This window comes from Lemur catta, chromosome 21, assembly GCF_020740605.2.
Source record: "Lemur catta isolate mLemCat1 chromosome 21, mLemCat1.pri, whole genome shotgun sequence".
Classification (NCBI taxonomy): Eukaryota; Metazoa; Chordata; class Mammalia; order Primates; family Lemuridae; genus Lemur; species Lemur catta.
In genome coordinates, this window is record NC_059148.1 from 28,813,053 (window position 1) to 28,838,400 (window position 25,348).

Here is a 25,348-nt window from a genome sequence, read left to right on the forward strand (position 1 = left end):
AAAAATAAACTAGACTCAGGGAAACTAAAAATAGCCCCATGTTTTCAGCTGTCGCCAGGGAGTAAGTGGAAATAGCTCTCTCACGCAGCAGGAGGAATAGGAAGTTCAAGGGCAGGAAAGAGGAAGAAAAACAAAACAGCAGCCAGAGCACACCTGGGATCCCAACTGTCCCCAGAGGACGGAGCCCCCTCCCCACCCGTGACCAGCTACCCACCACAGCACCGTCCTACCTGTACGGACGTGTGGGTCCCGAAATGCGCCCTGTTGTTCACAACATTACGACTCGCTCCCAGACTCCACGGTTGGGGGGGAGGGGAGTTGGGGGCTTAGGGGGATTGGGGGGCGGCCCTCGGCAAAGGTGCAGATCCAGCCCAGCAGCCCCCGCAGGACAGGTGGGCCTCCAGCCCCAGGGCCACCGGAGCCCCGGGCTAGGAAGGGGCCACCCTCCCCAGAGCGTCACTTGGCGTCTGTGAGTGCAGAACACATCGCTGGTCTCAGACTGCCCAGGAAAGGGGGAGGTGGGGGGCTCTGCACCAGCAGGTTTTGGGGGGGCTGGTGACTATAAGGAGAAAAGCCTGGAAGGGCCCCTGCTGCCCACTGACGATGCAGAGAGAAGGAAGGGCCCCTCTCTGCCCCCAAGTATCTGCCACTGTTGGGGGGTCGGGTGGGAGCCTACTGGGCATTCGGTACCGGCCTCCCTGGGTCGAAACCCTGATTCTACCACTTGGAGCTGTGTGACATGGGGCAAGTTACTTTCCCTCTCTGTGTGCCCATTTCCCTCAATAAAACAGAAGCAACAGTAGCTGTTTAGATACTAAAAGAAATGCGTTCATACGTGTAAAACACTGGGACCAGTGTCCGGCACATAAGTGCCCGTTAACTGTCATCTTTCATCAACCCTCACCTTCTAACTGACTGATTGGCAAAGGAGACTTGCCAAAGGACACAGACTCAGGGACGGTCCGTGACGTCCAGGCCGCCCTGAAGCCTGGGCTCCTGCAGTCCCCGTGCAGCTCTGGCTGGGGGCGGGGAGTAAGGGGCTTGAGGCCCGGGGCGGGGGGAGGGGGGTAAAGGAGCAGCCTGAGCTCACAGCACGTACTGCCCGGTCCACTCTGCCGTCCTCGTAGTGGTGAGGGGTCTACCAGGAGCCCAGGTGCTGCTCTGGCCCTCGGGGACACCACAGTGACAGTGACAGGAAAGCCCCCGCGCCCTTCAGACTTCCAAGTTCAAGAGCGAGAACGAGAATATGCAAATAAACATACAGCGTAACTCGGGTGACTTTTAGGGAAGTGGGGGCGAGCTGAGCAGCTGGCTGCGGGGTGAGCCTCCCTGGCAGCGGGGAAGCCAGCTGGGGACTCCGAGGTGGGCCCAGGTCGGTGGGCTCCGGACCACCAAGGAGATGAGCAGGGCTGAGGTGAGAGACGGAATGGGAGTGGGGTCGTGGGGGACCTTCAGGCCACTGAAAGGACTTTGGGGTTCACTCAGAGTGAGATGGGGAACCTGGAAGGGCTGTGAACAGCCGGGAAACGTGACTTAACAGGACCCCTCTGGCTGCCTACAGAGCTGGGGATGAGACTACTGCACCAGTCCAAGCACTGGGCAGGGGAGGGCAGCGTGGGGAGGAGATGGTGACATGTTTTAAGGGAAAGTCAGGAAGATTTGCTGATGTACCAGACACAGAGATATCAGAAAAAAGCATACAGGCAAAGGTGGCCTAAGGCTTTCACCTCTACACCTGCGGGGACAATTGGAAGTGCCATTTACTGAGATGGGGAACACGGGTAGGGGGAAGCCCCCCGCAGCTGCACAAAGCACCTGAGGTTTATCTGACTAGAAACCAACTTAAAGTCAGCAGAGGGGACTCAGCTTCCGTCCTGGACATGGGAGAAGGCCACAAGCCCTGTCACCAAAGACAGTGGCCTGGCAGATGAGCCTTTCCCTGCAGCCCAGCCAGGCCTTTCCTGGAGGACCGGAGACACACAGGGACCTGGACGTGTGCCCCAGGAACCTGGACTGTGCCTTCGCAATTCATTCAAATACCCAAGGGCAGCTGCACGCCAGGCCGAGTTCCAGGCAGCGGGGGCAAAATCCCCGTCCCTCATGGGGTTTGCCGCTGGGACATCTTCTCACTCTCACACACCCACACCCACACCCACACCCGCACCCCACTCAGGTCCCTCGAGGCAAATCACTCTCTTCAGCTTGTCTCCTTAACTGACAGTAAGTCGTGTGTCACAGCACTGTGCCGGCACTCAGCGAGATGATCTTCACAAAGGAACACTGAACCCCGGGTGGCACACAGCAAAGCCACCTGTGAGTGGGGGCCGTGAAGTTCACACTCACGGCCCGTGGTGCGTTCGATCCACACACCTCTGTGCAACCCTTCCAGCTGGGTGAAGGAGAAGAAGTCAGTCTCGCTGCCCCGAGGCCTCTCCAAGCCACCAACCACAGGGCCCCTCTGCCAGCACCTCCTGTGTCTGTAGATCTGATTCACTCCGCCACTCTTTGCAGAAAGCTACTGTATCTGTTCCTTTGTGGTTTTTTTTTTTTTTTTTTTTTTTTAGGCTCTTGCTCTGTTGCTCAGGCTGCGGTGCAGTGGCCCAATAAAAGCTCACTGCAACCTCAGATTCCTGGACTCAAGCGATCCTCCTGCCTCGGCCTCCCAAAGTGCTGGGAGCCACCACCCCTGCCTGCTCATTTGGAATTTTTAATTAAACACATAATATATGAATACATTCTCTTTATTAAAAAAAATAGGATCATTCCAGATAAAGTATTAGGCTTCCTTTGGCCACATGCCCAGTCCTCTCCCCTCCGCCTCTAGAGTAACCGAGTCTGCTAGTCTGGCGTGTGCCCTTCTGCACCTTTTCCAGGCTTTTATGTGCTCTAGGATTAACCCATTGAACATACGGACTATTGCATGGTGGTTTTTTTTCAAACATAAATAGCACCTGAGCTTTTCTCAACTAGTAATGTGTTCTGGTGGGCTGCCCATGCTGAAACACATACCTCTGGTTCCTTTCCTTCTAACTTGGACCTAGACCTCCATTGGATGAAGCGCTCCCGTGTAATTCCTATTCCCCACGGGAGGGCAGACCGAGATTCAGCGTGCAGACTCCCGGCCCCCACTGCCGCGGGCTGGGCGCCCTGGCAAGTCACTGACCTTCGCCATGCCTCGGTTTCCTTATCTGTACAAAGGAGAACTTCCATTGCCTCCCTCTGTTCCACATCACAACGCCGTTGTCGGATGCAAAGGAGGAACCAGGTAACATCCGGGCATTCCCACACACACACGTGGTCTCCTTTGTAGCTTACAATCTCGCGGGGGGCAAAGCGGATCTGACCCCTGTCTTGGGGCTGGAGAAAGACGCTCCGGCTCAGAGGAAGTAACCGGCCTGAGGTCCCCGTGGGCAACTGGCACCGCCAGGCCCTGCAACCCTGAGCTCCAGAAACTGACACGGGTTTCGAAACGCATCATGTTCCTCCTCACCCTCACCAGTCACCTGAGAAATGTAAATCAGAGGCACTCGATTAACTAAAAACTGGCGGTGATAAATCGGTCCTCTCCGGCACTGACAGAGAGGAGTGGGAAGTGGAAGTGGAGGGTTGGGGGTGTCTCATGCCCTGTTAGTGGAAGTAAAAATGGTAGAACTGTCCAGAAGGCTAATTTGGCGGGAACTGTCACAATTTACACTGAGCACACCTTCCTGTCCAGAGGTTCTACTTGTAGGAATCTCCCCCACGGAGGGGTTCGTACATGCACACGGAGAGGCACACACAGGACGCTCACTGTGGTCTGCGACGGAGAAAATGATCATTCAGTGCAGAAACAGGTGAGCAAGTGTGTATATATCATACATATTATTCAGAGGAACGCCACGCGGCAGAGAGAAAAATGCACTGGGACGACATGGAAGAATCTTCAAGTGCTATTGCTGAATCGAAAAGCAAACTGCAGGATATTTATGTATAATATAGTTCAATGTATGTGAAATATATATATTAATACATACACATATGTGCTTGTGATACACAGCAAAAGGTCTAGAAAGATCCGCACTGGTGATGGTGATAATAGCTGGGGAGGAGAATAATGGGAGGAACTTTTTCTTTTTTCCAACATTTGAATTTCTTTTACAAGCAAGTATTCATGTCTTTTGTATACAGTCGTCCCTCAGTATCAGATGGGAATTGGCTCCAGAATCCCCACAAATACCAATATCCGGGAAGGTTCAAGTCCCTGATATAAAACGGTGTAGAATTTGCACGTAAACTACACACATCTTCCTGTACACCACCTCTAGATTACTTAGAATACCTAATGCAATGTAAATGCTATATAAATAGTTGTTATATAATATTTTTCAAATCTGTATTATTTTTATAGTTGTATTGTTATTTTTTTCCCACATATGCTCAGTCAGAGGTTGGCTGACTCCACGATGCGGAACCCACGGATACAGAGGGCCGACTGTATGGGCTCCTTTCATGAACCAAAAAGCATAAAAAAAATAAAAAAATAAAAGCACAAGGCCTCCCATTCAAGTTGCACATGGGTACGCGCAGCCAAAGAAAACACCGGCAGCCGTCCCTGCCCATCCTAGCGTCCTCTGAACACGGGCTTTCTTCTTCTCGGGGAAGGCACTTGGCCGGGGCTCCAGCTGGGCCATCCAAGAAGTGGCTGTCTTGGGCTGGGCGTGGCTTCTGTCTTCCTGCCTTCACGCCACTCAGCCCTAAACCAATCGCCTTTGGGATGTCCACAGAAGGGTGCCAGAAGGCTCTCGTTCAACTTTAAGCCCAGAGTTCCCAGCTCTGGGACAACTGAGGACAATGTGGTTTTCCTCTTTGGAAGGCCAGAGGAGGGAGGAGGGAGGAAAGCCGTGGGTGCACACATACGCACACCCCGCCACTGACATCCTCCACCTGATCGACGTCCCGAGACAGAAAACACCCTGAAATAAGCCCCAGAATGGCTGAGCTGACAAGGCTCATCTGGTATAAACCCCACCACCTCCACACCCAAAGCAAGAGACTAGGTGCTCTTTGCACAGGGTCACCTGCTTGCAGCACCTGAGTGACAGCCTCTCCAGGGACGCCGTGTTCACTCGGTGGAGTCTTTGGCGCTGCAGAAACCACAAGGCTGTCACGGAGCTAAAGCTAGCACAGCGACTCTGAAAAGCATAACAGAGAAACAGCCCCGGCTGCCACGGGGAAGCAGCAGCAGTTCTGTCGCTTTTCCCGCCATTCCCAGAGGCCCTGTCGCCATTCACCACTTTGCAATCGGATTGCAGAACTGAACTGGACACGACTGGAAAGACCAAAAAATACACACAGCGTGGCCAGGGTGACTCAAGACAGCTGCTCCCCCAGAGACCTTGAGAAGGGCCAAACGTTGCTCCATCTTTAAAGCCAGCCAGGTCCCAAGAAGTGGCAGCAGCGTCTACGCAGATGCATCCTTCATTCATTCATTCACTCGCTCACTGTGAACTGGGCACAGTGATTGTGGACAAGCCCCGCTCTCAGGAAACTCGGTCTACAGAAGCAGGCCAGGGGGGAAAGATGTCACCTAACATGACAATCTCCACATGGTCACCCCAGCTCTGTGTCAGGCTGACCTTTGGTAAAGGCGAGCCTCAGTTTCCCCTCCCAGGCACTGCAGGTGCTGGCTCAGTGGCTGCAGAGCTCTGAGAGGCTGCAGATTCTGCAATCTCCCAGCCCTGCGCTGACCCCAGCCAGGCTCATTCACACGGGCCACCCAGGGCAGAGACAGCTGACGGCCTAATTTGTCTCCCCGGTTAAAAGGGCAACGCTGTGTAAGGCCAGGATCAGAGGAAAGACCTCAGGCTGCTGCTCCCGGAGGACCCTGGGCTGGAGCCCGCCTCCCGTGAGCGGGAGCGGGAGCGGGAGAAAAGCGGCTTATCGCGCGCGGGGGAGAACAGCCGACGCTGCCTCTGCCAAAGAGTTTCTGCCGGGAGGCTCCGGGCGGCAGGGGATGCTCTGCTGAGCACCTACCGCGGGCTGCGCGCCCCCGGGAGCCCCACGGGAGCACGCGAAGGGAAGGTCCCTGTCCCGCTGGGCTCACAGGAGACAGGCAGAGCGCGGTCCCAGTCTGACCCAACACGGCCACAGGCCGCTGGGGAAAGAGGCGTTTGGGTGCCCCCCCGGGCGGCCCTGCAAGGGCAACCTAGCCACGCTGCTGACCCGGCCCCGGCCCCAAATCCCTTAGGGCGGCGTCGGGTCCCCGGGTGGCCTCTCATTCAGGCCTCCCCAACCCTGGCCTGCGCGGGCAGCCAAGCCCCTGGGTGCCCCCTTTGCCCTGGGCCTCAGCCTGGGCCAGAGGGGGTCCTGCAGCGGAGCAGCCGCGCTGGCCTCCCCGTGCTCTGCGGCCCGACCCAGGGCGCCGATCCCCGCTCCGGTCGCCAACGCGCCGGCAGCGCCCCTGGCCCCCGTCGGCGCCCTCCAGCCGGGCCGCGCGCCGACCCGGGCGCCCCGCACCCACCTTGAGGACCTGCTGCTCGATGAGCGAGGGCAACAGCGCGATCATGACGGCGCCCAGCACGGCGCACAGCAGCCCCAGGACGCCCAGCGCCGCGGCCGCCCCGCGCGCTTTGGCGTGGCCGCCCATGCCTGCGCGCCCTGGTGCCCGCCCGGAGCTCGCAGGGCTCGGCGCCTGGCGGGGGACGGGGACCGCGACGGACGCGACAGAGGCCGGCACTCCGGGAACGCGGGCCGCAGCGGCACGGCGGGGCCCGGACGGCGGCGCTCCAAGGAGAAGCCCAGCAGGTGGCCAGCGGCTTTATGCGCCATCGCCGGCTGGGCCGGACCGCCCCCGGGCGGGCCGCAGTGGGAGCAGGGACTCCGGCGGGGGCGGCGGGCGGGGACAGAGCCTGCGGGGGGCGGGGCCGGGGCGGGCGCGGATCGGATCGGCCTGGGGGCGGGGCCGCGGCTGCCAAGCCACGCCCCGCCCCGCCCCGCCGAGGCCCGCCCGGCGCTCTTGCTTTGGTTTTGCAGCGCGGGCGCCTCCCCGCCCCCGTCACCCCCTTCTTCTCGCTCTCCCCTCCCCTCCCCCTCCGAGCTCTCCCCCTCCGCCCCTCCCCCCACTTCCTCTGTCCCTGGCATCATCTTTGCGCACCTTGGTCCAAGTTCTCGCTCGGGAACGCAGCGCCCTAAGATGGGATGCACTCGCCACCACCACCCTCGGCCCGTCCCAGCACGCGCGTTCCAACCCGCCCTCCCTTGCCCGGAACCAGCCTCTGCACTCCCTCTGCCGGGAATTCTGTTCCCGCACACGGACGCCTGGGGGGGGTCCCGCCCCCTTAACCAAAGGCTTCTTCCCCCGCCGCCCTGTGCGAGGCAGCGCCCAGCCTCCGGCGCTCATCCTTGTCGCCGGGCACCACCTGGCAATGATGCCCACGCTTTGCGCTTACCGTTTGCCCCAGCTGCGACAGGGCCAGCCCAGCCGGCGGGTCGCTTGCGCTCAACAGGCGTTCCGGAATGAATGAATGAATGAGGGCCTTCTAGGTGGCACGGGATGGCTCCATTTTGCAGATCAGAGAACTGAGGCACAGAGATGTTAAGTCAGCAAGACTAAGTCCCTGCTTTCTAAGGAAGACAGAGACTGCTGATGAGCGTCATTGCCATCAGTGCTCCCAGGGGGCACAGCCATGGGCTGGCACTGAGCGGTGGCTGCCCTCAGGGGCCTGCCCCCCTGCAGTGCTCCCCAGCCCCCGCCTGGCTGCCTCCTGGTGCCCGCACCGCCCACCCCACATTGAGTTTGGGCCCCTGGCGTGGGCCCGGCCCCTTCTTTGGTGAAAGGTGTTACTGAGAGGGCAAGAGACTCCTCCTGGGTTACACGGGGACAGGAGGGCTGTGTCCCCAACACCTGGGCAAGGAAGACCCTGTCCTCAAGGGCTCAGAATGAGACCTTCTGGAACTCTCTTCATCCCTAGAAGAAAGCAGCCTTCTCCCAGGCCCATCCTTAAGCAACATGCCCTGGCCTGAAACATTTATTGAGCACCTTCTGTGTACTGGCCAGAGGGCCTTGCCTGGTACCGTCTTCCTCTAAGGAGACCCGATACTGTCCAGTGCCCCAAAGAGGGGGCCCACCTTGACCTAGAGGAACAGGTTCTGAGAAATCCAGACTCAGGGGCAAGTGGTTTGGGCTTCTCTGTGCCTCAGTTTCCTTGCCTGTAAAATGGGGATAATAAGAGCCTCTCTCTCTCCAAGGGCTGTGGTGAGGATTAAAGAAGGTGGAAAAAATGGGACAGTGCTCAGAACAGTGTCTAGGATGTGGAAGTGCAGCTAAGCTCCCTGCTGCTGTTGTTCTAAGGCCCTGCACAGCCTGGCTCCTGCCACGCTCTGCCCCGTCTGCTGCCTGCTCCCCCCTTGCTCACTGTACTCCCAGCCTCCCAGCCTCCTTTCTGCTCCTGGAACATCCTGGCTTCTTCTTGCCACAGGGCCTTTGCACTTGCTGTTCCCTCCATCTAGAATACTCTCCTCCTAGATCCTACCGTGGCAACTCCTTCTCCTCCTCCAGGTCTAGCTCAAAGCCCACTTCTGGGAAGCTGTTGAAAATGGGAGTCCCAACCCACTCCCGGTCAAATCACCCCATTTTTATCTGAAATTGTCTTGTGTATCTGCTCACTTGTTCATCTCCCCCAGCTCCCGAGAGACAGAAGCTGGTCTTTTTTCACTAATCGGTTTATCCCCAGCACCTGGAACGATGTCTAGCACATATCAGGTACTCAATAAATACTTTAAGTAATCAATTCACTAATTAGCTCATTCATTAATCAAAGTACTGATAGATTAATGAATTAATATAATTTCATTAAGTTCCTTAAGGCCTTCAACAGCCTTCACTATGGGGATTGTTTTATTTTTAATGATGGTTGGAGTTCTTGGAAATTAGCCAATTTACTAAAACGTGCGGTTGGCCCGGCCCTGACGCACGGCCCCCGCACCCCGACTCTCCTTGGCCATGCTGTCCAAACTAACTTTCATCTATGGCCAAGTCTTCAAGGTCCAAATGTGCGTGGTGCTTACCCAAGAGAGCCCCAAGGCCGTGGCTGGAGTGCCCTTGTGTCACGCCATGCTGTCACCTGACAATGAGAAGAGCAGAGATGAAAGAGTGTTGGACACACGTGACCCACCTGACCTCGAGGAGGGGAGTCACTTCCGGAGGCAGGAAGGGTGGCCTAAGAAGGGAGAAAAAAAGACATCACATTTTAGAGAGAGGCCTTGCCTTGAGGAAAGACAAAAATGCCAAAGAAAAGAAAGATTAATGATAATAAAATATTATCCACGTGGGTGTGGGGGGGGTCCCCTAAAGCCGGAGTCAGATGGTGCTCCTCCTCTGCTCAAAACCCTCCTGTGATCGGAAAGACAGATAATGGGTGTTGGCAAAGCCGTAGAGAAGCTGCAACCTCGCACGGTGTGTGTGGGATTGCAGAGTGGGGCAACCCTGGGAGGTAGACACAGAGCCACCAGGGACCCGACAGCTCCATCCTCAGGCAAGTGCCCACGAGGAAGGAAAGCTCGAGTCTGCGCAAAAACCTGCACCCAAGTGTCCACAGCAGCGCTGACAGCCACGGGGGGAAACGACCCCGCACCCATCAGTCCTCACGGGATAAAGAAAATGTGATCTGTCCACCCGCTGGGATGTTGCTCCACATAAACAGAAATGAAGTTCTGGTCCACGAGAGCCCTGGAAACACGCTGAGTGAAAGAAGCCAGGCGCGAGAAGACCACGTTTGCGATGCCGTTTATATGAAATGTCCGTAGCGGGCAAATCTGTAGAGGCAAAAAACAGATTGGTGGTTGCCAGGGGCTGGGAGAGCGGGGGTGACTGCCGGTATGGGGTTTCTTTTTGGAGCGGTGAAAATGCTCTAAAATTGGTTTGGTGATGGTTGCACAACTCTGTGAGTAGTGTAAAAACCATGGAATTGTTGACTTGAAATGGGTGAATTTATGATATGCAAATTATATCTCAATAAAAACTTAAAAATACTTTCCCATGGCTCCCACCTCACTCAAAGTGAAAGGTACAGTCCTCACCATGGCCCATGAGGTCACTGTCATCTCCCCGACTTCACAGTCCCTCTCCCCCCTTCCCTACTCTGCTCCAGCCACGGCTGCCTCCTGGGAGCTCCTGGACCTGCTGCCTTGCTCCTGCCCCAGGGCCTTTGCACTTACTGCTCTCACTGCTGGAACGCTGCTCTCCCTAACACCCTCCCTTCCTTCAAGTCCTAGCTCAAATGTCATCCCCACGAGGACTTCCTTCCTATCCACCGTTTTAAATGTTCCTGTCCATTGTTTTAGATGACAAACCACCCCACAGTATTCCTATCTCCTGTCCCTGCTTTTTCTCCATGGCATTGATCAGCACCTAGCACACTACACAACACATGCATTTGTTTGTTTGATTAGCTTCCTTCCTTCTCTAGAATGAATAAAAAGCTCTGCAGGAGCACGAATCTGTCTCCTTTGTCCATCACTCTGCCCCAGCTCCTAGAATAGAGCCTGGCACACAGTAGGTCCTTAATCGGTAAGTGTTGATGAACCACCGCTTCCAGGGCCTGCCTCTGCAGCCAGGCGGCCCCGCTGCCAGCCTTGTAGCTCCCACGTGCTAGTGGACGAGCAATGACAACGTATGACAAGCACAGTCACCATAATTTCATAAGAGGTTAGAGCTGTCTGTCCAGCGCAGTAGCCATGGGCTGTCTTGTAGCAAGTGCCGGGCACTTCGTGTGGGCTGGTCCGACATGAGATGTGGCGTGTCATATACACACCGGATTTCAAAGCCTTAGTATGAAAAGAACACGAAATAGCTCAGTATTCTTATATTGGTTACACATTGAAATGGCACTATGCAGACAGATAGGGTTAAACAAAATATATACAATTTAAATTACTTCTACCTGTTTCCTTTTACTATTTAAAATGTGGCTACTGAAAATTGTTTAACTGTGCACGTGGTTTCCTATTGCATTTCCGCTGGCCGGTGCTGTTAGAGGATGATGTGTGCTTCGGGGGAAAAACTAGAACAGTGGGACAGGGCAAATGCTCTAGTTGGGGGGCGGTTTGCAATTTATCAATAAGTGGGTATGTCAACACACATGACTCAGGAGGAGTTGCTTTTCTCCAATAAGTTAAAATGCCCCTGAAATACTGTGAACATCAGTGGAGATCTTCAGAGGTCTCTACAGCCTCCAAAATTCCCTCGGGAGACCGGAGCTCCACTCCTGGACTCTAGTCGCGTGCTGGAGACTGAATGTTTGTGTCCACCCAAAAATTCTCATAGTGAAACCGAATCGTACGTGCCGGCATCAGAGGCGGGGCCGTGCGGGGTGATTAGGTCGGGAGGGCGGAGGCCTCACCAGTGGGGTTAACGCCCTTCTGAAAAAGAGCCCCATGGCGCCACCTGGCCCCTTCCACAGGCGAGGACACCATTCCAAGGTGCCACCCGTGAACCAGGAAGCAGGCCCTCGCGGGTCACCAAATCTGCTGGCCTGCTGACCTTGGACTTGTCAGCCCCCAGAGCTGTGAGCAGTACATGCCCGCTGTCTGCAGGCCACCAGTCTGTGCTGTTCTGCCACAGCAGACCCAGCCGACTGAGGCACCTACCCCACCAGTCCAGGCCCCTGCGAGTCCCCGACCTTTGCCAAGTCCACCGACCTTTGCCAGCAGCCCGTTTGCTGTGACTCAGGGCTGGTGCTCGATCCTCACCTTTCCCCTGGCCCTCGGGATCCATGATTCGCCCCGCTGGCAAGCGCTAACCCACCGACACTGGCAACGCTCTCCAGGACAAAGGTGCGAGTGTGTGGGAAGGACCCAGCCCCGGCAGCTGTGAGCTGATAACTCTGCCCCGTGGGCAGGTGACAGGAGCAGAGAAGCTTCTACCGGCTCCCACGGCCAGCAGCGGCTGGAGCCAGCAGGAGGGTGGGGCCCAGGACAGGACCCAGAAGGTTCCTCTGAGGTCACCTGGCCCTACCCTACCTGCATGAGGAAAGAGATCGACACATTCATTCGTCCATGTAGCAAACATTTGCCCAGCACCCACTGTGTGCCAGGCCTACTGTGCGCGAGGGGCTGGGTGCACACCGATGGTGAGCAAGACAGGCCCCCTCTGTCCTGGCCTTACTTTTTAGTCGGGGAGAGAGATTTAAAAAATAAAAACACATAAGCAAAGAAATAAATAAGGATTTTGGATGCTGCTAAGTGCTAATGAGAAAAATAAACAAGGGAAGACCTCAGGGAGATGGGGGCTGCAGGGGTGAGACCTGAAGGGTGAGAGCTCAGGAGGACATTTCTGGCAAATGAACCGGCAAGTGCAAAGGCCCTGTGACAGGGAGATGCATGGTTTGTCCAAGGAACAGGTAGGCAGGGACCAGGCCGTGAAGGGTCCCTTGGACAGTGTGACACTAAATCATTTGGTCACCTTTTTCTTAGGCGAGGGTGAAGAATTCTGATTTTAGCCATGGAGGAATATCCCAATTTGATTTATATCTTCCAACGATTGCTAATTTTGAAGGGGCGATCAGGCATCATGGTTCCGGAAGACAATGTCCATACAGTTTAGAACTGCACACTTAGCACGCAGGGGGCAAAGTCCACCTGGGGTTGAGATTAGCTTCAGAATAATTCACTAAAAGAGAAAGAGATAAAAGGATGGATGAAGCAACTGTGGCAAAAAATCTGTAGATTGTTGGCTGGGTGCTCACAGCTGTAATCCCAACACTGTGGGAGGCCAAAGCAGGAGGATCACTCGAGGCCAGGAGTTTGAGGCTGCAGTGAGCTGCGATCTCACCACTGCACTCCAATTTGGGTGACAGAATGAGACTCTGTCTCAAAAAAAAAAAAATTCTTTTTAATAAGAAAAAATGCTGTTAATTGTTGAATCCAAAATATGGCTATATGGGAGTTCATGGTATGATTTTCTCTACGTTTGTGTCTGTTTCCTTTTTTTAAATAAAACTCTCTCTCTCTCTGGCTGCTGCTTAGAAGTCGAGTAGAAAGCATCACACAGCCAGGATGAGGCAGTCGTCCTGGGCCACCTGGGCTGCAGTGACTTGGGCTGGGGGACCCAGGGAGAACTGGACAGATTTGAGATAGATGTGGGACCCCAAGCCCCGGCAGGGGGGTTGGATGTGAGGGGTGATGCCATGAAGAAATCCAGGTTGGGTCATTTCGGGAAAGACTCACCGCTGACAAGCCCTCACCGAGCGTCTGCCCTACTCCGGGCACAGCGCTGGGCACGGGGGCCCGGGTGGGCAAAGCAGGCGTGTCCTGGCCTTGTTGGAGCCCACAATCTTGAAGAATAACCACAGAGGTCTGTAACCATGGACGGCACAATAAAGGAGAAATGGGGGGTTCCAGAAGGGCCTAGAGTGGGGCACTATGGGAGAACATCCTCCTCTCCCCCAAGAACCAGACTCTGCTGCCCCACCTGACCTTCCTCTCCAGAGAGGTGACCCTCGGGAGCCCTGTCAGCGCCTCCTGGGCCCTCTGGTTTCCCGCTGGACGTGGCGGGTGGGTGGTGGGGGATCTAAAGAGGGTGAGAGAGGGAAAATGAGATATGACACCCCCACTTCCTCCCTGCGTGGTAGGTTAAAAACAGCCACCAATCCTCTGTTACTCCTGCTGGGAGTCTCTTTCCCCTGCCCTGGAATCTGGGCTGACGCTGTGACCTGTTTCGACCAACAGAATGTGGCAGAAGTGACACTGTAGAGCCTCCAAGAGATCCACAGCTCCGTCCCCCGACGGTTGCACAGGAATACAGGGTACTTAATGCCACCGAACCGCACACTTACAAATGGTTAAAACGGTAAAAGCCAACAAACTACACCACAACAACAGGCGGAGGCAGACAGAGAACAGGAGTCTCCCACAAAGGGCAGGTTTTGGGGTCAAAACTTCCAGAAACTTCTGCGGAGACTTGAGGGAAACTGAGCTATGAGGAAGCAACTTGAGAGTCGGTCTTTGATTGAGAACCGGGGAGGCGGCAGATAAGAAGTGGGCGGGGAAGGCTCGGGAGGGCAAGTGGGTCCAGGTACCAACATGCCTTCTGGAATTCTCTGCAGCTTCCAGACGGGAAGTGAGAGGCCTGCGGGCCCCCAAACTGTCACCCAGCCCACCCCTAGGGACTTCCTAACTCCCTGGCCCTGTCCTGGGCCAGAAAGAAAAGTTGTGGCAAGTGGGACAGGAGCCCTGTCGGCTTTCCCGAGTGACGCGGACTAAAACCCGGAGTCTGTCCCCAGAGAAGCTCCACCGTGCAGCGGGGTGGGGAGAGGGGCTACTGGAAGGGGCGCCCGGGAGATCAAGCTCTGGGCAACGGAGCCTGGATTTCTGAACAGTTGCTTCACTGCCCCGAGGCCTGGGTGCGCTCTGAGCCCCGGTGCTCCCCGTGAAGGGGAACGAGAGGTGGGGGCGCCAAGGGTGGGGCGGCGGCTGCAGCCCCCAGTGCCCGGCCTGTAATGAATTTAACAGTCATGAAACTCAGGCAAAGTCAGTCTGCTTCTCATTGTCACCATGTGCCCGTAACTGCAAAAAATGTCAGTGCTAAACCTTGCCCCTGAAACACTCTCCTGCTGGTCTAAGTTCTTCCAAAGCAGGAGCTGGCAGACTGCAGCCCACAGGCCAGCCCCGGCCCCAGCCTGCTCCCGTGGATGAAGCTTTATTGGAACACAGCCATGCCCATTCGTTACGCGCAGCTCGTGGCTGCGTTCGCGCTGCAATGGCAGAGCTGAGTAGTTTCGACACAGACCCTGTGGCCCAAAAAGCCGAAAATATTTATGACCTGGCACGTTACGGAAAAAGCTTGCCAATCCTTGTGCTAAGAAATTCCTGTGGTTAGGGGATGGGTGAAATCGTACACAAGGGGTACAATGTACGCTATTATCTGGGAGATGGGCACACTTACAACTGTGTCTCAAGCAGTACAGAGGCAATCCATGTAACAAAAACACTCGCACCCCGGTAACACTCTGAAATTAAAACAGAAGAATTGCTGTGGTTGCATTTTAACAATACATACATAAGCTTCAAATTAGCACAATTGTATTAGTTACCTTTTAATAAGTATTATATTCTACGTGGAGTTCAGTTCGGGAAACTCCAAATGCCCCCATACATGCATGCACACACCCAATTTTAGTAAATTTAGTCTATCTTTAAAATAGAAATTTATTCCTCTTTTTGTTTGTTTTAAAACTAAAGAAGGCATCAACAAAACAGTGATTTCTGATTATTGCAATTATTAATTATCATGATCATTTTATTATGGAAAATGATTGTTGCTTAAGGGGGGTGTTAAAAGATGAGCCACTCAGGGGTCCGATGCTAGATGCGCCGAGGGGAATGAATGACCCCTTAGAGGGTTTTGTGAGGGTGAAATTGAGCGTGTGTGATGATGGACACATCAGTCGCCTTTCCAGGATTCATTCCCGCCCTGAGGGCAGCGGGTCCACCCTCCTCCCAGCAACCACGGGTGCTCAGAGAAGGGGGCCCCGACTCCCTGATTATTCTAAGCCGATCTGGTAACGCCAACTCTGATTGGCTTAGGGGGTGGACACACGACCCAGTTCTGCCCAGTAAGAAGTCGAGGGGAGGGTGCTTGGGAAATTCTAGGACAGGTTTCCTCGGTGGATAAAAAAGGGCACAGGGAGCATCTAATGGACGCACTTCTGTTGGATGTCGCCCACCTGGAGAGCCGCGACCGTGCACTGCAGCCGACAGACGGACGGACGGACGGAGAGCCTGGCTTCTCTGTGACGCCGTCGATCCCCGGAGCTGGGAGCCCTGAAGCTGCCCCATCTCAGGCACTCCCCTCGTGTGGAGATAATAAATGTCTTACTGTTGGACCTCGCGGCTCGGGGCTTTCTAGTACTGTCAGCCACAAGCATCTAATGGACGCAGATAGGAAACGCTCTGGGGCCGGCGGCCGCAGTCAACAGCTTCGTTGATCGAGGGCCGGCTGGGCACCGCAGAGCCTGAGCGAGGGCCTTCTTCTCCAGGGGCGTGCTCGGGGGGTGCAGACAGACACACAGGTCAGTCCAGGAAAAAGCAAACGAATAATTTCAGGTAACGTTAAATGCTGAGAAAGAAACAAAACAGAGTGGTTTGACGGAGAGTGAGTGCGGGTGGGGCTTCTTCTCGGGGAAGGGAACACTTGGTGGAGAACTGAAGAAGAGCCAAGCATGGGAAGATCCAGGCAGAGGGCACGGCACGTGCAAAGGCCCTGAGGTAGGAGCGAACTTTGCATGTTCGAGGAACTGCAGTGTGGAATGTGAGAGTGACGTGATTGCGGCAGCCGCTTTCAAGAAAGTAGCTAAAAGTCCACAAAAGGCCCACAGTCTGAGTCTCCTCCCTCCCCTCTTTCTTTGGGCTTTTGTCCCCAGGCCCGGAGTTTATGAGCTCCGGTTTATTGGAATTTGAGCTGAGTTTTCGGGCTTCACTTCCTAACTCAAGAGAACCACTTCACCTCTCCCCGTGTGTGGGCCTGACACACACCGGCGTTTCAAATGAAAGCCAAGTTTTCATGCTTCAGCCTAACAAGACAGCTCGGCTTGCAGCAAGGCCCCGTCTGTTCTGCCAATTTTCCTCCCAGAGCAACGTTTTCCTTCCCGCCTAGAAGACTGCCCTCTCCAATACCAACCTCCTCTGCCTAGGGCCCCCCAAGGCCCAGGGACACCCCTCAACAACATCGGAGCAAGAAGACAGCCCCTGTGCGGCCAGGCAAAAGCAGCAATCTCGACGCCCACCTGGGTACAAAGGACCCTTTGGATTAGGACTTGCTCTTGCCCTTTTAGAAACATTTCATTCAACGCAAAACAGCAGAGCTGCCCGTTTCTTTCCTGAGGAGAAGCTGTTCTTAGGCTCCAGGCCGAGCTGTGCGGCAGGGGCGGCTGGAACCTACAGACAGGCAGGCTCCAAAATTATCCCTTGGACCGCAGAGGACACAGGCACCTTTCTGGGCACAGCTGAAGCCCCCAAGGCGCAGAGCAGGGACTGGACCCTCACTCACCCGGGCATTTGTCAGACTGTGTGGCCTGGACGTTTCCTACGGGGAAAGGGGGACACAGGTGTGCATTAGCCATGGCCTCATACAGGTGACAGACCGGTGGGGACAAAGATAATACTCTCATGCCAAAGAGTCTGCAATGACACCTGAGAAAAACGCTCTCAGGGAAAGGAATCTGCTTCAAGGAGGGTACATTACGGAGGTCACACCATGGACCTTTATTCAAAGCGAATGGGATCCTATTACTTCCTGCTTAAACTCTAGTGTTGGCTTCCCTGGTACAGGCGTAAACTCCAGATCCTTCTCTGGGGCCCGCAAGGTCCCCCCTCCCCACGTCTCTCTCCCTCGCTCCTTCGAGGCGCAGCTCCAGTGTCATCTCCCGGGAGAAGCCTCCCCTGACCAAGCCATCTAAAGTGATGCTCTCTGTGGCGCTGTCCTGTTTGATGTTCGTCACACCCTGGCAGTATCCGACCAGGTTTTTGGCTGTTTCCTCCCTGCTTCTATACAGAAGCATCACGACAGCAAAGACCTTGGCTGTCCTCACAGCTGTGTCCCTGGCACCGGTGCAGGGCATGATGGTTTGTGGAATCAATGGATGAATGGGCCGAGCGAGGTGGCTCACTCCTGCAATCCCAGCACTCTGGGAGGCTGAGGTGGGAGGATCACTTGAGCTCAGGAGTTGGAGACCAGCCTGAGCAAGAGTGAGACCCATCTCTACTGAAGATAGAAAAATTAGCCGGGCATGGTGGCACATGCCGTACATAGTCCCAGCTACTCGGGAGGCTGAGGCAGGAGGATCACTTGAGCCTGGAAGTTGGAGGCTGCAGTGAGCTGTGATGACCCCACTGCATTCTACGCAGGGCAATAGAGTGAGACCCTGTCTCAAAAAAAGAAAAAAAAGAGGCAGCTGAACCCCCTTCTCACTTCTCACTCTTCATATTAAAAAAAATAATCAAAAATAAAGTGCTGCCCAGAGCTGGGGTTAACTCGACCCACAGCAAGGCTCGGTGCATGCGGGGGGGGGGGGGGGGGCCTCCCTCTCTCCTCCCTCCCCAGCCCCGCCCCACAGGGAAGAGACTAAGGTCTTCGGGCAAGAAGTTCCTTTCAGCGATGTGTTTACCAAGATCTTAGAATAAAGTTCCTGAAATATTATCCTCAGGGAGCTCATTCAGACAGAAAAAAGACACCAGCATTTTACTCCACGCTTTGTGATTTGTGCAACAATAGCGGGGCTTTGAATTCTTTTCCTCTTCATTCCCTTCCTCTCCCGTCACACCCACCCCAGGCTAATCACTAACGTGTCTCGTTTTGATGTGTCCTGAATCAAATCCAATCGCTCCACTTCTGCCCGTGGGCAGTGGGCAGAGCCGTGCTCCAACCCCAGACCTGTGAAGGTGCCTTGTCTGGGAGTAGGGTCTCTGCACGTATAATTAAGAGGAGGGCAGACAGGATTAGGTGGGTGTCCTTATACGAAGAGGTGAATCTTGTCACAGAGAGGAGACCGCCTTGTGACCACTGAGGCACAGACTGGAGTGACAGCCCAAAAGCCAGTGAAGGCCCAGGACCGCGGGAGCCATCAGAATCGGGCAGAGGCAGGGCAGAGCCCTCCCCTAGAGGCTTCGGAGGGAGCGAGGCCCTGGCACCCTCCAGCCTCCAGAACTGTAGGAAATGGGTCTGTGGCCCTGAGCCACCCAGTCTGTGGTGCTGTGTTACGGCAGCCCCGGGGGACCGATGCCCCCGCTTCGCCACCTTAGTTTAGCTTAGCCCAGAACCATGGGGTGGGCTTGTGAAACCCAGATGGCCGGGCCAGCCCCCAGACTCGCCTCCAGCAGCCGGGTCTGCCTGGCGGCCGTTCCTCACCCCCGCCCCGCACAACGCAGTTCTGTCCGCCCGGCAGGGCTGTGCAGGCCCCTCCCTGGGCCTAGGATCTGGTACGTGCGTGATATTATAATGCCTTGTAATGTGTCCTCACCATAATGCAAAGTATAAAACCACTCATGTAAAAATTTTAAATACATATAGTATATGTGTGTATATATATATATTTTAAAATATACACAGGTCATATTCAGAAAAGTCTCCCAGATCAAGGAGTTTCTTTAAATCCACATTCTTTTCCAGTGTTGTATTGGTGGTGTTTTGTTTTTTTTTTTTTTTGAGACAGAGTCTCGCTGTGTTGCCCGGCTAGAGTGAGTGCCGTGGCGTCAGCCCAGCTCACAGCAACCTCAGACTCCTGGGCTCAAGCGATCCTCCTGCCTCAGCCTCCCGAGTAGCTGGGACCACAGGCATGCGCCACCATGCCCGGCTAATTTTTTCTATATATAGTTTTAGCTGTCCAGCTAATTTCTTTCTATTTTTAATAGAGACGGGGTCTCGCTCTTGCTCAGGCCGGTCTCGAACTCCTGAGCTCAAACGATCTGCCTGCCTTGGCCTCCCAGAGTCCTAGGATTACAGGCGTGAGCCACCGCGCCCGGCCAGTGTTTTTATTTTTAAATCTCCGTCTTATTTGGAATGAATCTGCTTTCAGCTATGGAACAGGCAAAGGGCCGGTCACCCCAAGCCAGCACATCTCCAACCCTTTCCCCGGGGCTGAAGCGACCACTTGTCGCACACCGGTCTTCCACACGCCTGGGCCGCTCTCTGGGTCTCTCTCTCTGCGGACGTTGCTCAGGCTGCCCGTTTCTTCCGTAAGGCCAACTGTATCTGATACTCTAGCTTTATCATTAATTATTTGGTAAAGCTAGTCTCACCTCAGTATTCTTCATTTCCAGAATTTTCTTGGGAATTCTCACACATTCATTTTTCTTGGTGAACTTTGGCACCATTTTCTCAAAGTCCCCAAGTTTCCTGTTGGTATTTTACTTGGGATTGTGCGGATTTCTGGTTAAATTTAAGGAGCTCTGACATCTTTCCAAATCTGAGTCTTCCCCTCTAAGAACAAAGACTGTCTTGCCACTAATCCAAGTCTCCTTTTATAACAGAGTTTTGAAGCTTTTTACATCTGTATCCTCCACCTTTCTTGAGAAGTTTGTGGCTAAATATTTTGTCATTGAGGTTGCTGTTGGAAATGGGATCTTTTCTCTCATTGTAAGTGAAGGTATCTATGTATAGCCAGGTCCAAAGATTGGTTCAGCGGGCTTGGGTTGAGACCCTGCGAAACCTGCATTTTTAATTGACCCAGCGAACGAGAAGGCAGGTTACCGACCGCAAACCATCGTCATGCAGCTCCCACCGCCCGGCCGCGGGAGGGGCCGGGACATAACGGTGAACAAGAGGGCACAGTTCCTGTTCTCATGGAACTTCTATTTCAGTAAAAGCCACCAAACAGAAAGTCAGAATTAAAGTTGTTTAAGGGAGAAAGCCCCGTGTCAGGGTGTAAGTGAAGCTGCTCAAGGATCGGAAATTACAGTGGCTCTGACACACTAGGGACGTGGTCCCCGCTCCCTTCACAGCACCGAGTGGCTGCTGGTCCAGGAAGGTGGGAGGAGACTCTGCTCCATGTGGCCGCTCAGGGCCCGGCCACGCGCTGCCTCCCTGTCCTGCCCCTGCCAGGCCAGCGCTGGCTTCCCCAGCCCTGGCCTCGTCCCAGCTCAAACGGAGCCGGAAAGAGACAAGGACGATGAGCTTCCTCTCCAGCCACGTGCCCTAGAAGTGTCCCCGTGACGCCTGCTTGTATCTTATAGGCCAGAACATAACTCCGAGGTCACACCTAGCTTCGGTGCAAGCCGGAAAACATCAGCTCTAGCCAGGCAGCCGCATGCCCCTCTGCAGCTTTCGGGACTCTAACACTAAGGGGAAAAGGGGAACAGCCACTGGAGAACAATCAGAAATCCCCCCCACACCATCCTACCTTAGGCCTCCCCGCCAGCCACAGCTGTACCCTGAGGACATGAATTTCAGATGGAAGAATCTCACCAGGGCAGCAGTTTGGGCTCTTCCTGTCACCTCATTTCACATTCTTTGGAATTGCTGAAAAATAAAGAACTGAAATTAGAGTTTTGCCCAGCGTGATGCTGACAAGAGGAATTGAGTTCTTCTTTAAGTGGAACAAAACAAGAACTCTCGTGTTCCCACAGAACGGCGACTCTGGCGCTGTTCAGAGCAAACAGCCTCCTTTCGGAAATGACCTTTCACGCCAAGACAGAACCTTCGGAACCTGGGCGGGAGGAGGCCCAAGGAGTGCGTGGCCCGTGTTCCCCCACGACAGAGCTGGGAAGTAGGGTCTTTAGGAACTATCCCCTCCAACTCCCTGTGTCACCAACATGGGTATATGGAGGCCTCAGAGATCATCACAGGCCAGATTCATTTCCAGGTGCATTTTGCATGAAAACAAACTCTGCACAATTTTCTATGGGAACTTTACATCAGAACTCTCTGGAAGGCACATAGAAACTAGTAACAGAGGCTGCCTCTGGGGAGAGCAGTCAGGACAGCGCAAGAGTTACTTTTTGCCAGAACCCCATTTAGGCAGTGATAGCTTTAAAACATCCATGAATCCTTTGACATTTCTCTGTAAAAAGGTAGAGCCTATTCCACATCAAGGGACATAATCAACAGAGGGAAAAGATAACCTGTAGAGTGGGAGAAATATTTGCAATTTATATATCTGATAAGAGGTTAATGTCCAGAATATATAAACAGTTCTCACAATTCAACAACAACAAATAACCTAACTTAAAAATGGGCAAGAGACTTGCATAGACATTTCTCCAAAGATGCTATACAAATGGCCAAGAAGCAAATGGAAAGATGCACAATGTCACTCATCGTCAGAAAACTGCAAACTGAAACCACGGTAAGACGTCACCTCATGCACATCAGGATGGCTACAGCCAAAAACACAAAAAATAACCAGTGTTGGTGGGAATGTAGGGAACAGGGACCCTTGGGCACAGTTGATGGGAATATAAAATGGTGCAGCCATTGTGGAAAAGAGTGTGGAGGTTCATCCACAAACTAAGGAGAATCACCATAGGATCCAGCAGCCCCTCTTCTAGGTCTGCATCCAAAGGTTTGAAAGCAAAGTCTCCAAGAGGCATTTGCTCCCTCATGTTCACAGCAGCATGGACCCAAAGCAATGGACCCAAATGTCCACTGATGCACAGATGGACAAACGAAATGTGGTGTATACATATGATGGAATATTATTAAGCCTTCAAAAAGGAATGAAATCCTGTCACAAGCTACAATATGAATGAACCTTGAGCATATTATGCTAAGCAAAATAAGCCAGTCATAAAAAATAAATAGGGTATGATTTATGAGACACCTAGAATAGGCAAATTTGTAATAATAGAAAGTAGAATGGTGGGGCCGGGCACGGTGGCTCACACCTGTAATCCCAGCACTCTGGGCAGCCAAGGCAGGAGGATCCCTTGAAATCAGGAGTTTGAGACCAGCCTGAGCAAGAGCTAGACCCCGTCTCTACTAAAAATAGAAAAAAAATTGGCCAGTCAACTAAAAATAGAAACAAAAAATGAGCCGGGCATGGTGGCTCGTGCCTGTAGTCCCAGCTACTCGGGAGGCTGAGGCAGTAGGATCGCTTAAGCCCAGGAGTTTGAGGTTGCTGTGAGCTAGGCTGACGCCAGGGCACTCACTCTAGCCCACCCAACAAAGCCTGACTCTGTCTCAAAAAAGAAAAAAAAACCTGAATGATCGAGAAGTCACCAGTGAGAACAGAGCATTGCACGCAGGGGAGCAGCAGGTGCAAAGGGCCTGCGGCAGGCGCCGTTGGCGGGTGGGTGAGAGGGAGGGTGGCGCCAGAGGTGGGCAGAGAGGGGGGCGGGCCCAGGGCAGCCAGGCCTCGCAGGCTGCGGTGAGCTAGCATCCTCCCACCTGCTCAGACTGCAACCAGAGTGACACAAAATCAGGGTCACGCAGAAGACAGTGACTCTGAGAGAAACAGCAGGTGCAACAATCTCAGAGTCTCACTGAGGAAATGACTTTGACGTTGGACCTGAACAGTGGGGGGGGGGGGGGGCGTCTGCAGGGCCTGGGGGCTCCGGAGAGGAAGGCGAGTGGACGCTTCCTCCCGGGCTCTGCCAAGAGCCGCTGCAGAGGGTTAAGCCGGAAGGCGCAGGAATCGGGGGGCGTTTTAAGGCCATCCCGGCTGCGCCGCGGAGAGCGGAGGGGACGCGCACCTGGGCGGAGAGTGTTTAAACTGAGTAGTTCTGCTCGATGGACTCAAAGACCCGGGGACGGCGGCCGCGGGGCGACTCCTCGGGGAGCGGCACGCAGGGGCAGGTGGCGCGGGGTGGCGCAGTGCACGCCCCGTGCGCCCCGCGGGGCCCAGGACGCGCGCCCGGGCCGCACCTGTCCGCGCATGCGCGTAGCGGCGCTGGGCACCGCGGCGACAGGCAAGAACGCGCAGCGCACGGAATGCGCCGTTTTGACCATCTAAAAAACTACTTGGGAAACTGCTCAAATACCCAGCCCCAGATGAACGGATAAGCCACACGTGCCCCGTCCACACACTGGAAGGTGACTCAGCCACAGAAAGCAACGAGGCAATGACACAGTCTCCCAGGCTGGGCCGAGAACGTCACGCTGAGCTAAGGACGCCAGGCACGGAAGGCTGCGCAGTGCACGGGTCTACGCGTACGCAACGTCCGGAGTAGCCGATCCACGGCGACAGGAGGCCAGTTGGCGGTTGCCAGGGGCTGGGGACAGGGAAGGACGGGGGGTGACTACTAGTGGGTGCAGCGTTTCCTCCGGGGTGGTGGAAATGTTCCGGGACTAGACAGAGTGGCGATCGCACAACATTGTGAATGTCCTACGCGCTGCTGAACTGTCCCCTTCGAAACGGTCAAAATGGCGAATTTTATGGCATGTGTATTTTACCACAACTTTTCAAAGGAAGGAGGAGAGGGAGGAAGGGAGGGAGGGGGAGGGGAGGACAGGGGGTGCCACCTGGAAGTGCGACTTGCTCCCGTCCTCTGGGTGACGCTCCGCGACCGGCTGGGAGTGAGTCACCCCCGCTGTGCAGCAGCCTGGAGAGAAGCGGGGTGCCCACGCACCCCTGCGGAGCTGGAGAGCGCCCGGGCTCTCAGCTTCCGTTCTGGAACCTTTCTCCAGGGCCCCGTGCGGCCCCCACCCCCACCGTGGCGCCCGCGAGCGTGGGCACCGGAACCCTCCGTGCGCCGGGAGGCCGGCGACGCGGTTAGGCGACATCTCAGAATCTCCTCAAATGCAAGACGCAGCAGCTGTTGCCTGTCTCCCCACCTATTGTCTAAACATTTTCCATGCCTTGCCACCATGCACGTAATGCTTTAACCACGCCACCCGTTTTCAGCGGACCGTTCGGTGGCGCTAAGCACACGCACAGTGTTGTACGACCGTCACCGCCATTCACAGAACTTTCTCGTCTTCCGGAACTGAAACTGCACCCGTTAAACACCGACTCCCCATCCCGCCCCCGGCCCCTGGCACCCACCACTCTACCTTCTGACTACTGTGGGGACATCCTATAACAAGAATCATATGGTACTTGTTCTTTTGTGACTGGCTTATTTCACTTCGTGTAATGTCCTCAAGGTCCATCCATGTCACAGCCTGTGTCAGCATCTCCTTCCTTTTTAAGGCTGAATGACACTTCACTGTGTGGATGGACCACATTCTGTCTATTCATCCACCCAGCGATGGGCATTTGGGTTGTTTGCAGCTTTTGGCTATTGGAATAGTGCTGCCATGAACATGGGCACACCGTAGTTATTGTAGATGTCACCCGGTTCAGCTAAGTCACCAGTGTTCTGTCTCTGCTGCTACATAAATTGTAGATTCCAAGAGCAAATCAGCCCACCAATCACTGAGGATAAGGGGCGGTTAGATGACTAAGCTGCACGATGACTTCAGAACTAAGCTACCGAAGAGAAACATTTTTTTTTTTTTAAAAGTGACAGCCACCCTTACACAGTTTGTCATCGCTTTGGCATTCCATATCCAATTCTGTCTCTCTCTGCATCCACCATGGCTAATAATTAGCAACTCACAGTTCAGCACAAATGACAGATGAAGCAACCAGACAAACATGAAATGCCCTCCTGGAGGGCAAAGTCCCCAGCTGAGATAGAAGGGCTTCAAGCAATGTTTTCACGAAGTGACTTTGTCAAGTGGAATAACTAATGAGGTCCTTATTGTGTTCGGAGGACACTTAAAATGATTGCTAAAGTAAACCTGTCATGAGGTACTATTATTCACCTAGCAGATAAGCAAAAATCAACATTTGAGAAGTGTCTTGTGTTGGCTAGGGGACAGGGAAACCGGAATTGTTGAGCGTGGCAGAAGTGTAAATTTGTGTGACCTCTTTGGAGGGACATTTGACAAAGGCTG

At 54.4% G+C, this 25,348-nt stretch overlaps 1 protein-coding gene and 1 long non-coding RNA gene across 5 annotated transcripts in view; both read right to left on the reverse strand.

Moving 5' to 3' along the window:
* Window positions 1–7,521, reverse strand: part of SCARB1 (scavenger receptor class B member 1) — a 64,404-nt gene extending 56,883 nt beyond the window's left edge. For 3 of the 4 annotated variants that reach the window (XR_006730758.1, XM_045535018.1, XM_045535017.1), the window contains exon 1: window positions 6,500–6,835. Coding sequence is in view for 2 of the 4 variants with exons in the window: in XM_045535018.1 (XP_045390974.1) it covers window positions 6,500–6,625 (126 nt within the window). In the remaining 2 variants the exon portion in view is untranslated. Of the gene's footprint in view, window positions 1–6,499; window positions 6,836–7,427 lie in introns of those variants that run through there. The other variant, XM_045535020.1, reaches the window with a different exon arrangement.
* Window positions 7,522–9,083: 1,562 nt separating this feature from the next.
* LOC123626141 lies at window positions 9,084–24,968 on the reverse strand. The gene is made up of 3 exons (XR_006730760.1): window positions 24,929–24,968; window positions 20,871–20,989; window positions 9,084–9,101 (listed from the first exon to the last, which is right to left on the reverse strand). It is a non-coding gene; the product is annotated as an uncharacterized LOC123626141 (long non-coding RNA).
* Between the last annotated feature and the right edge of the window lie 380 nt (window positions 24,969–25,348).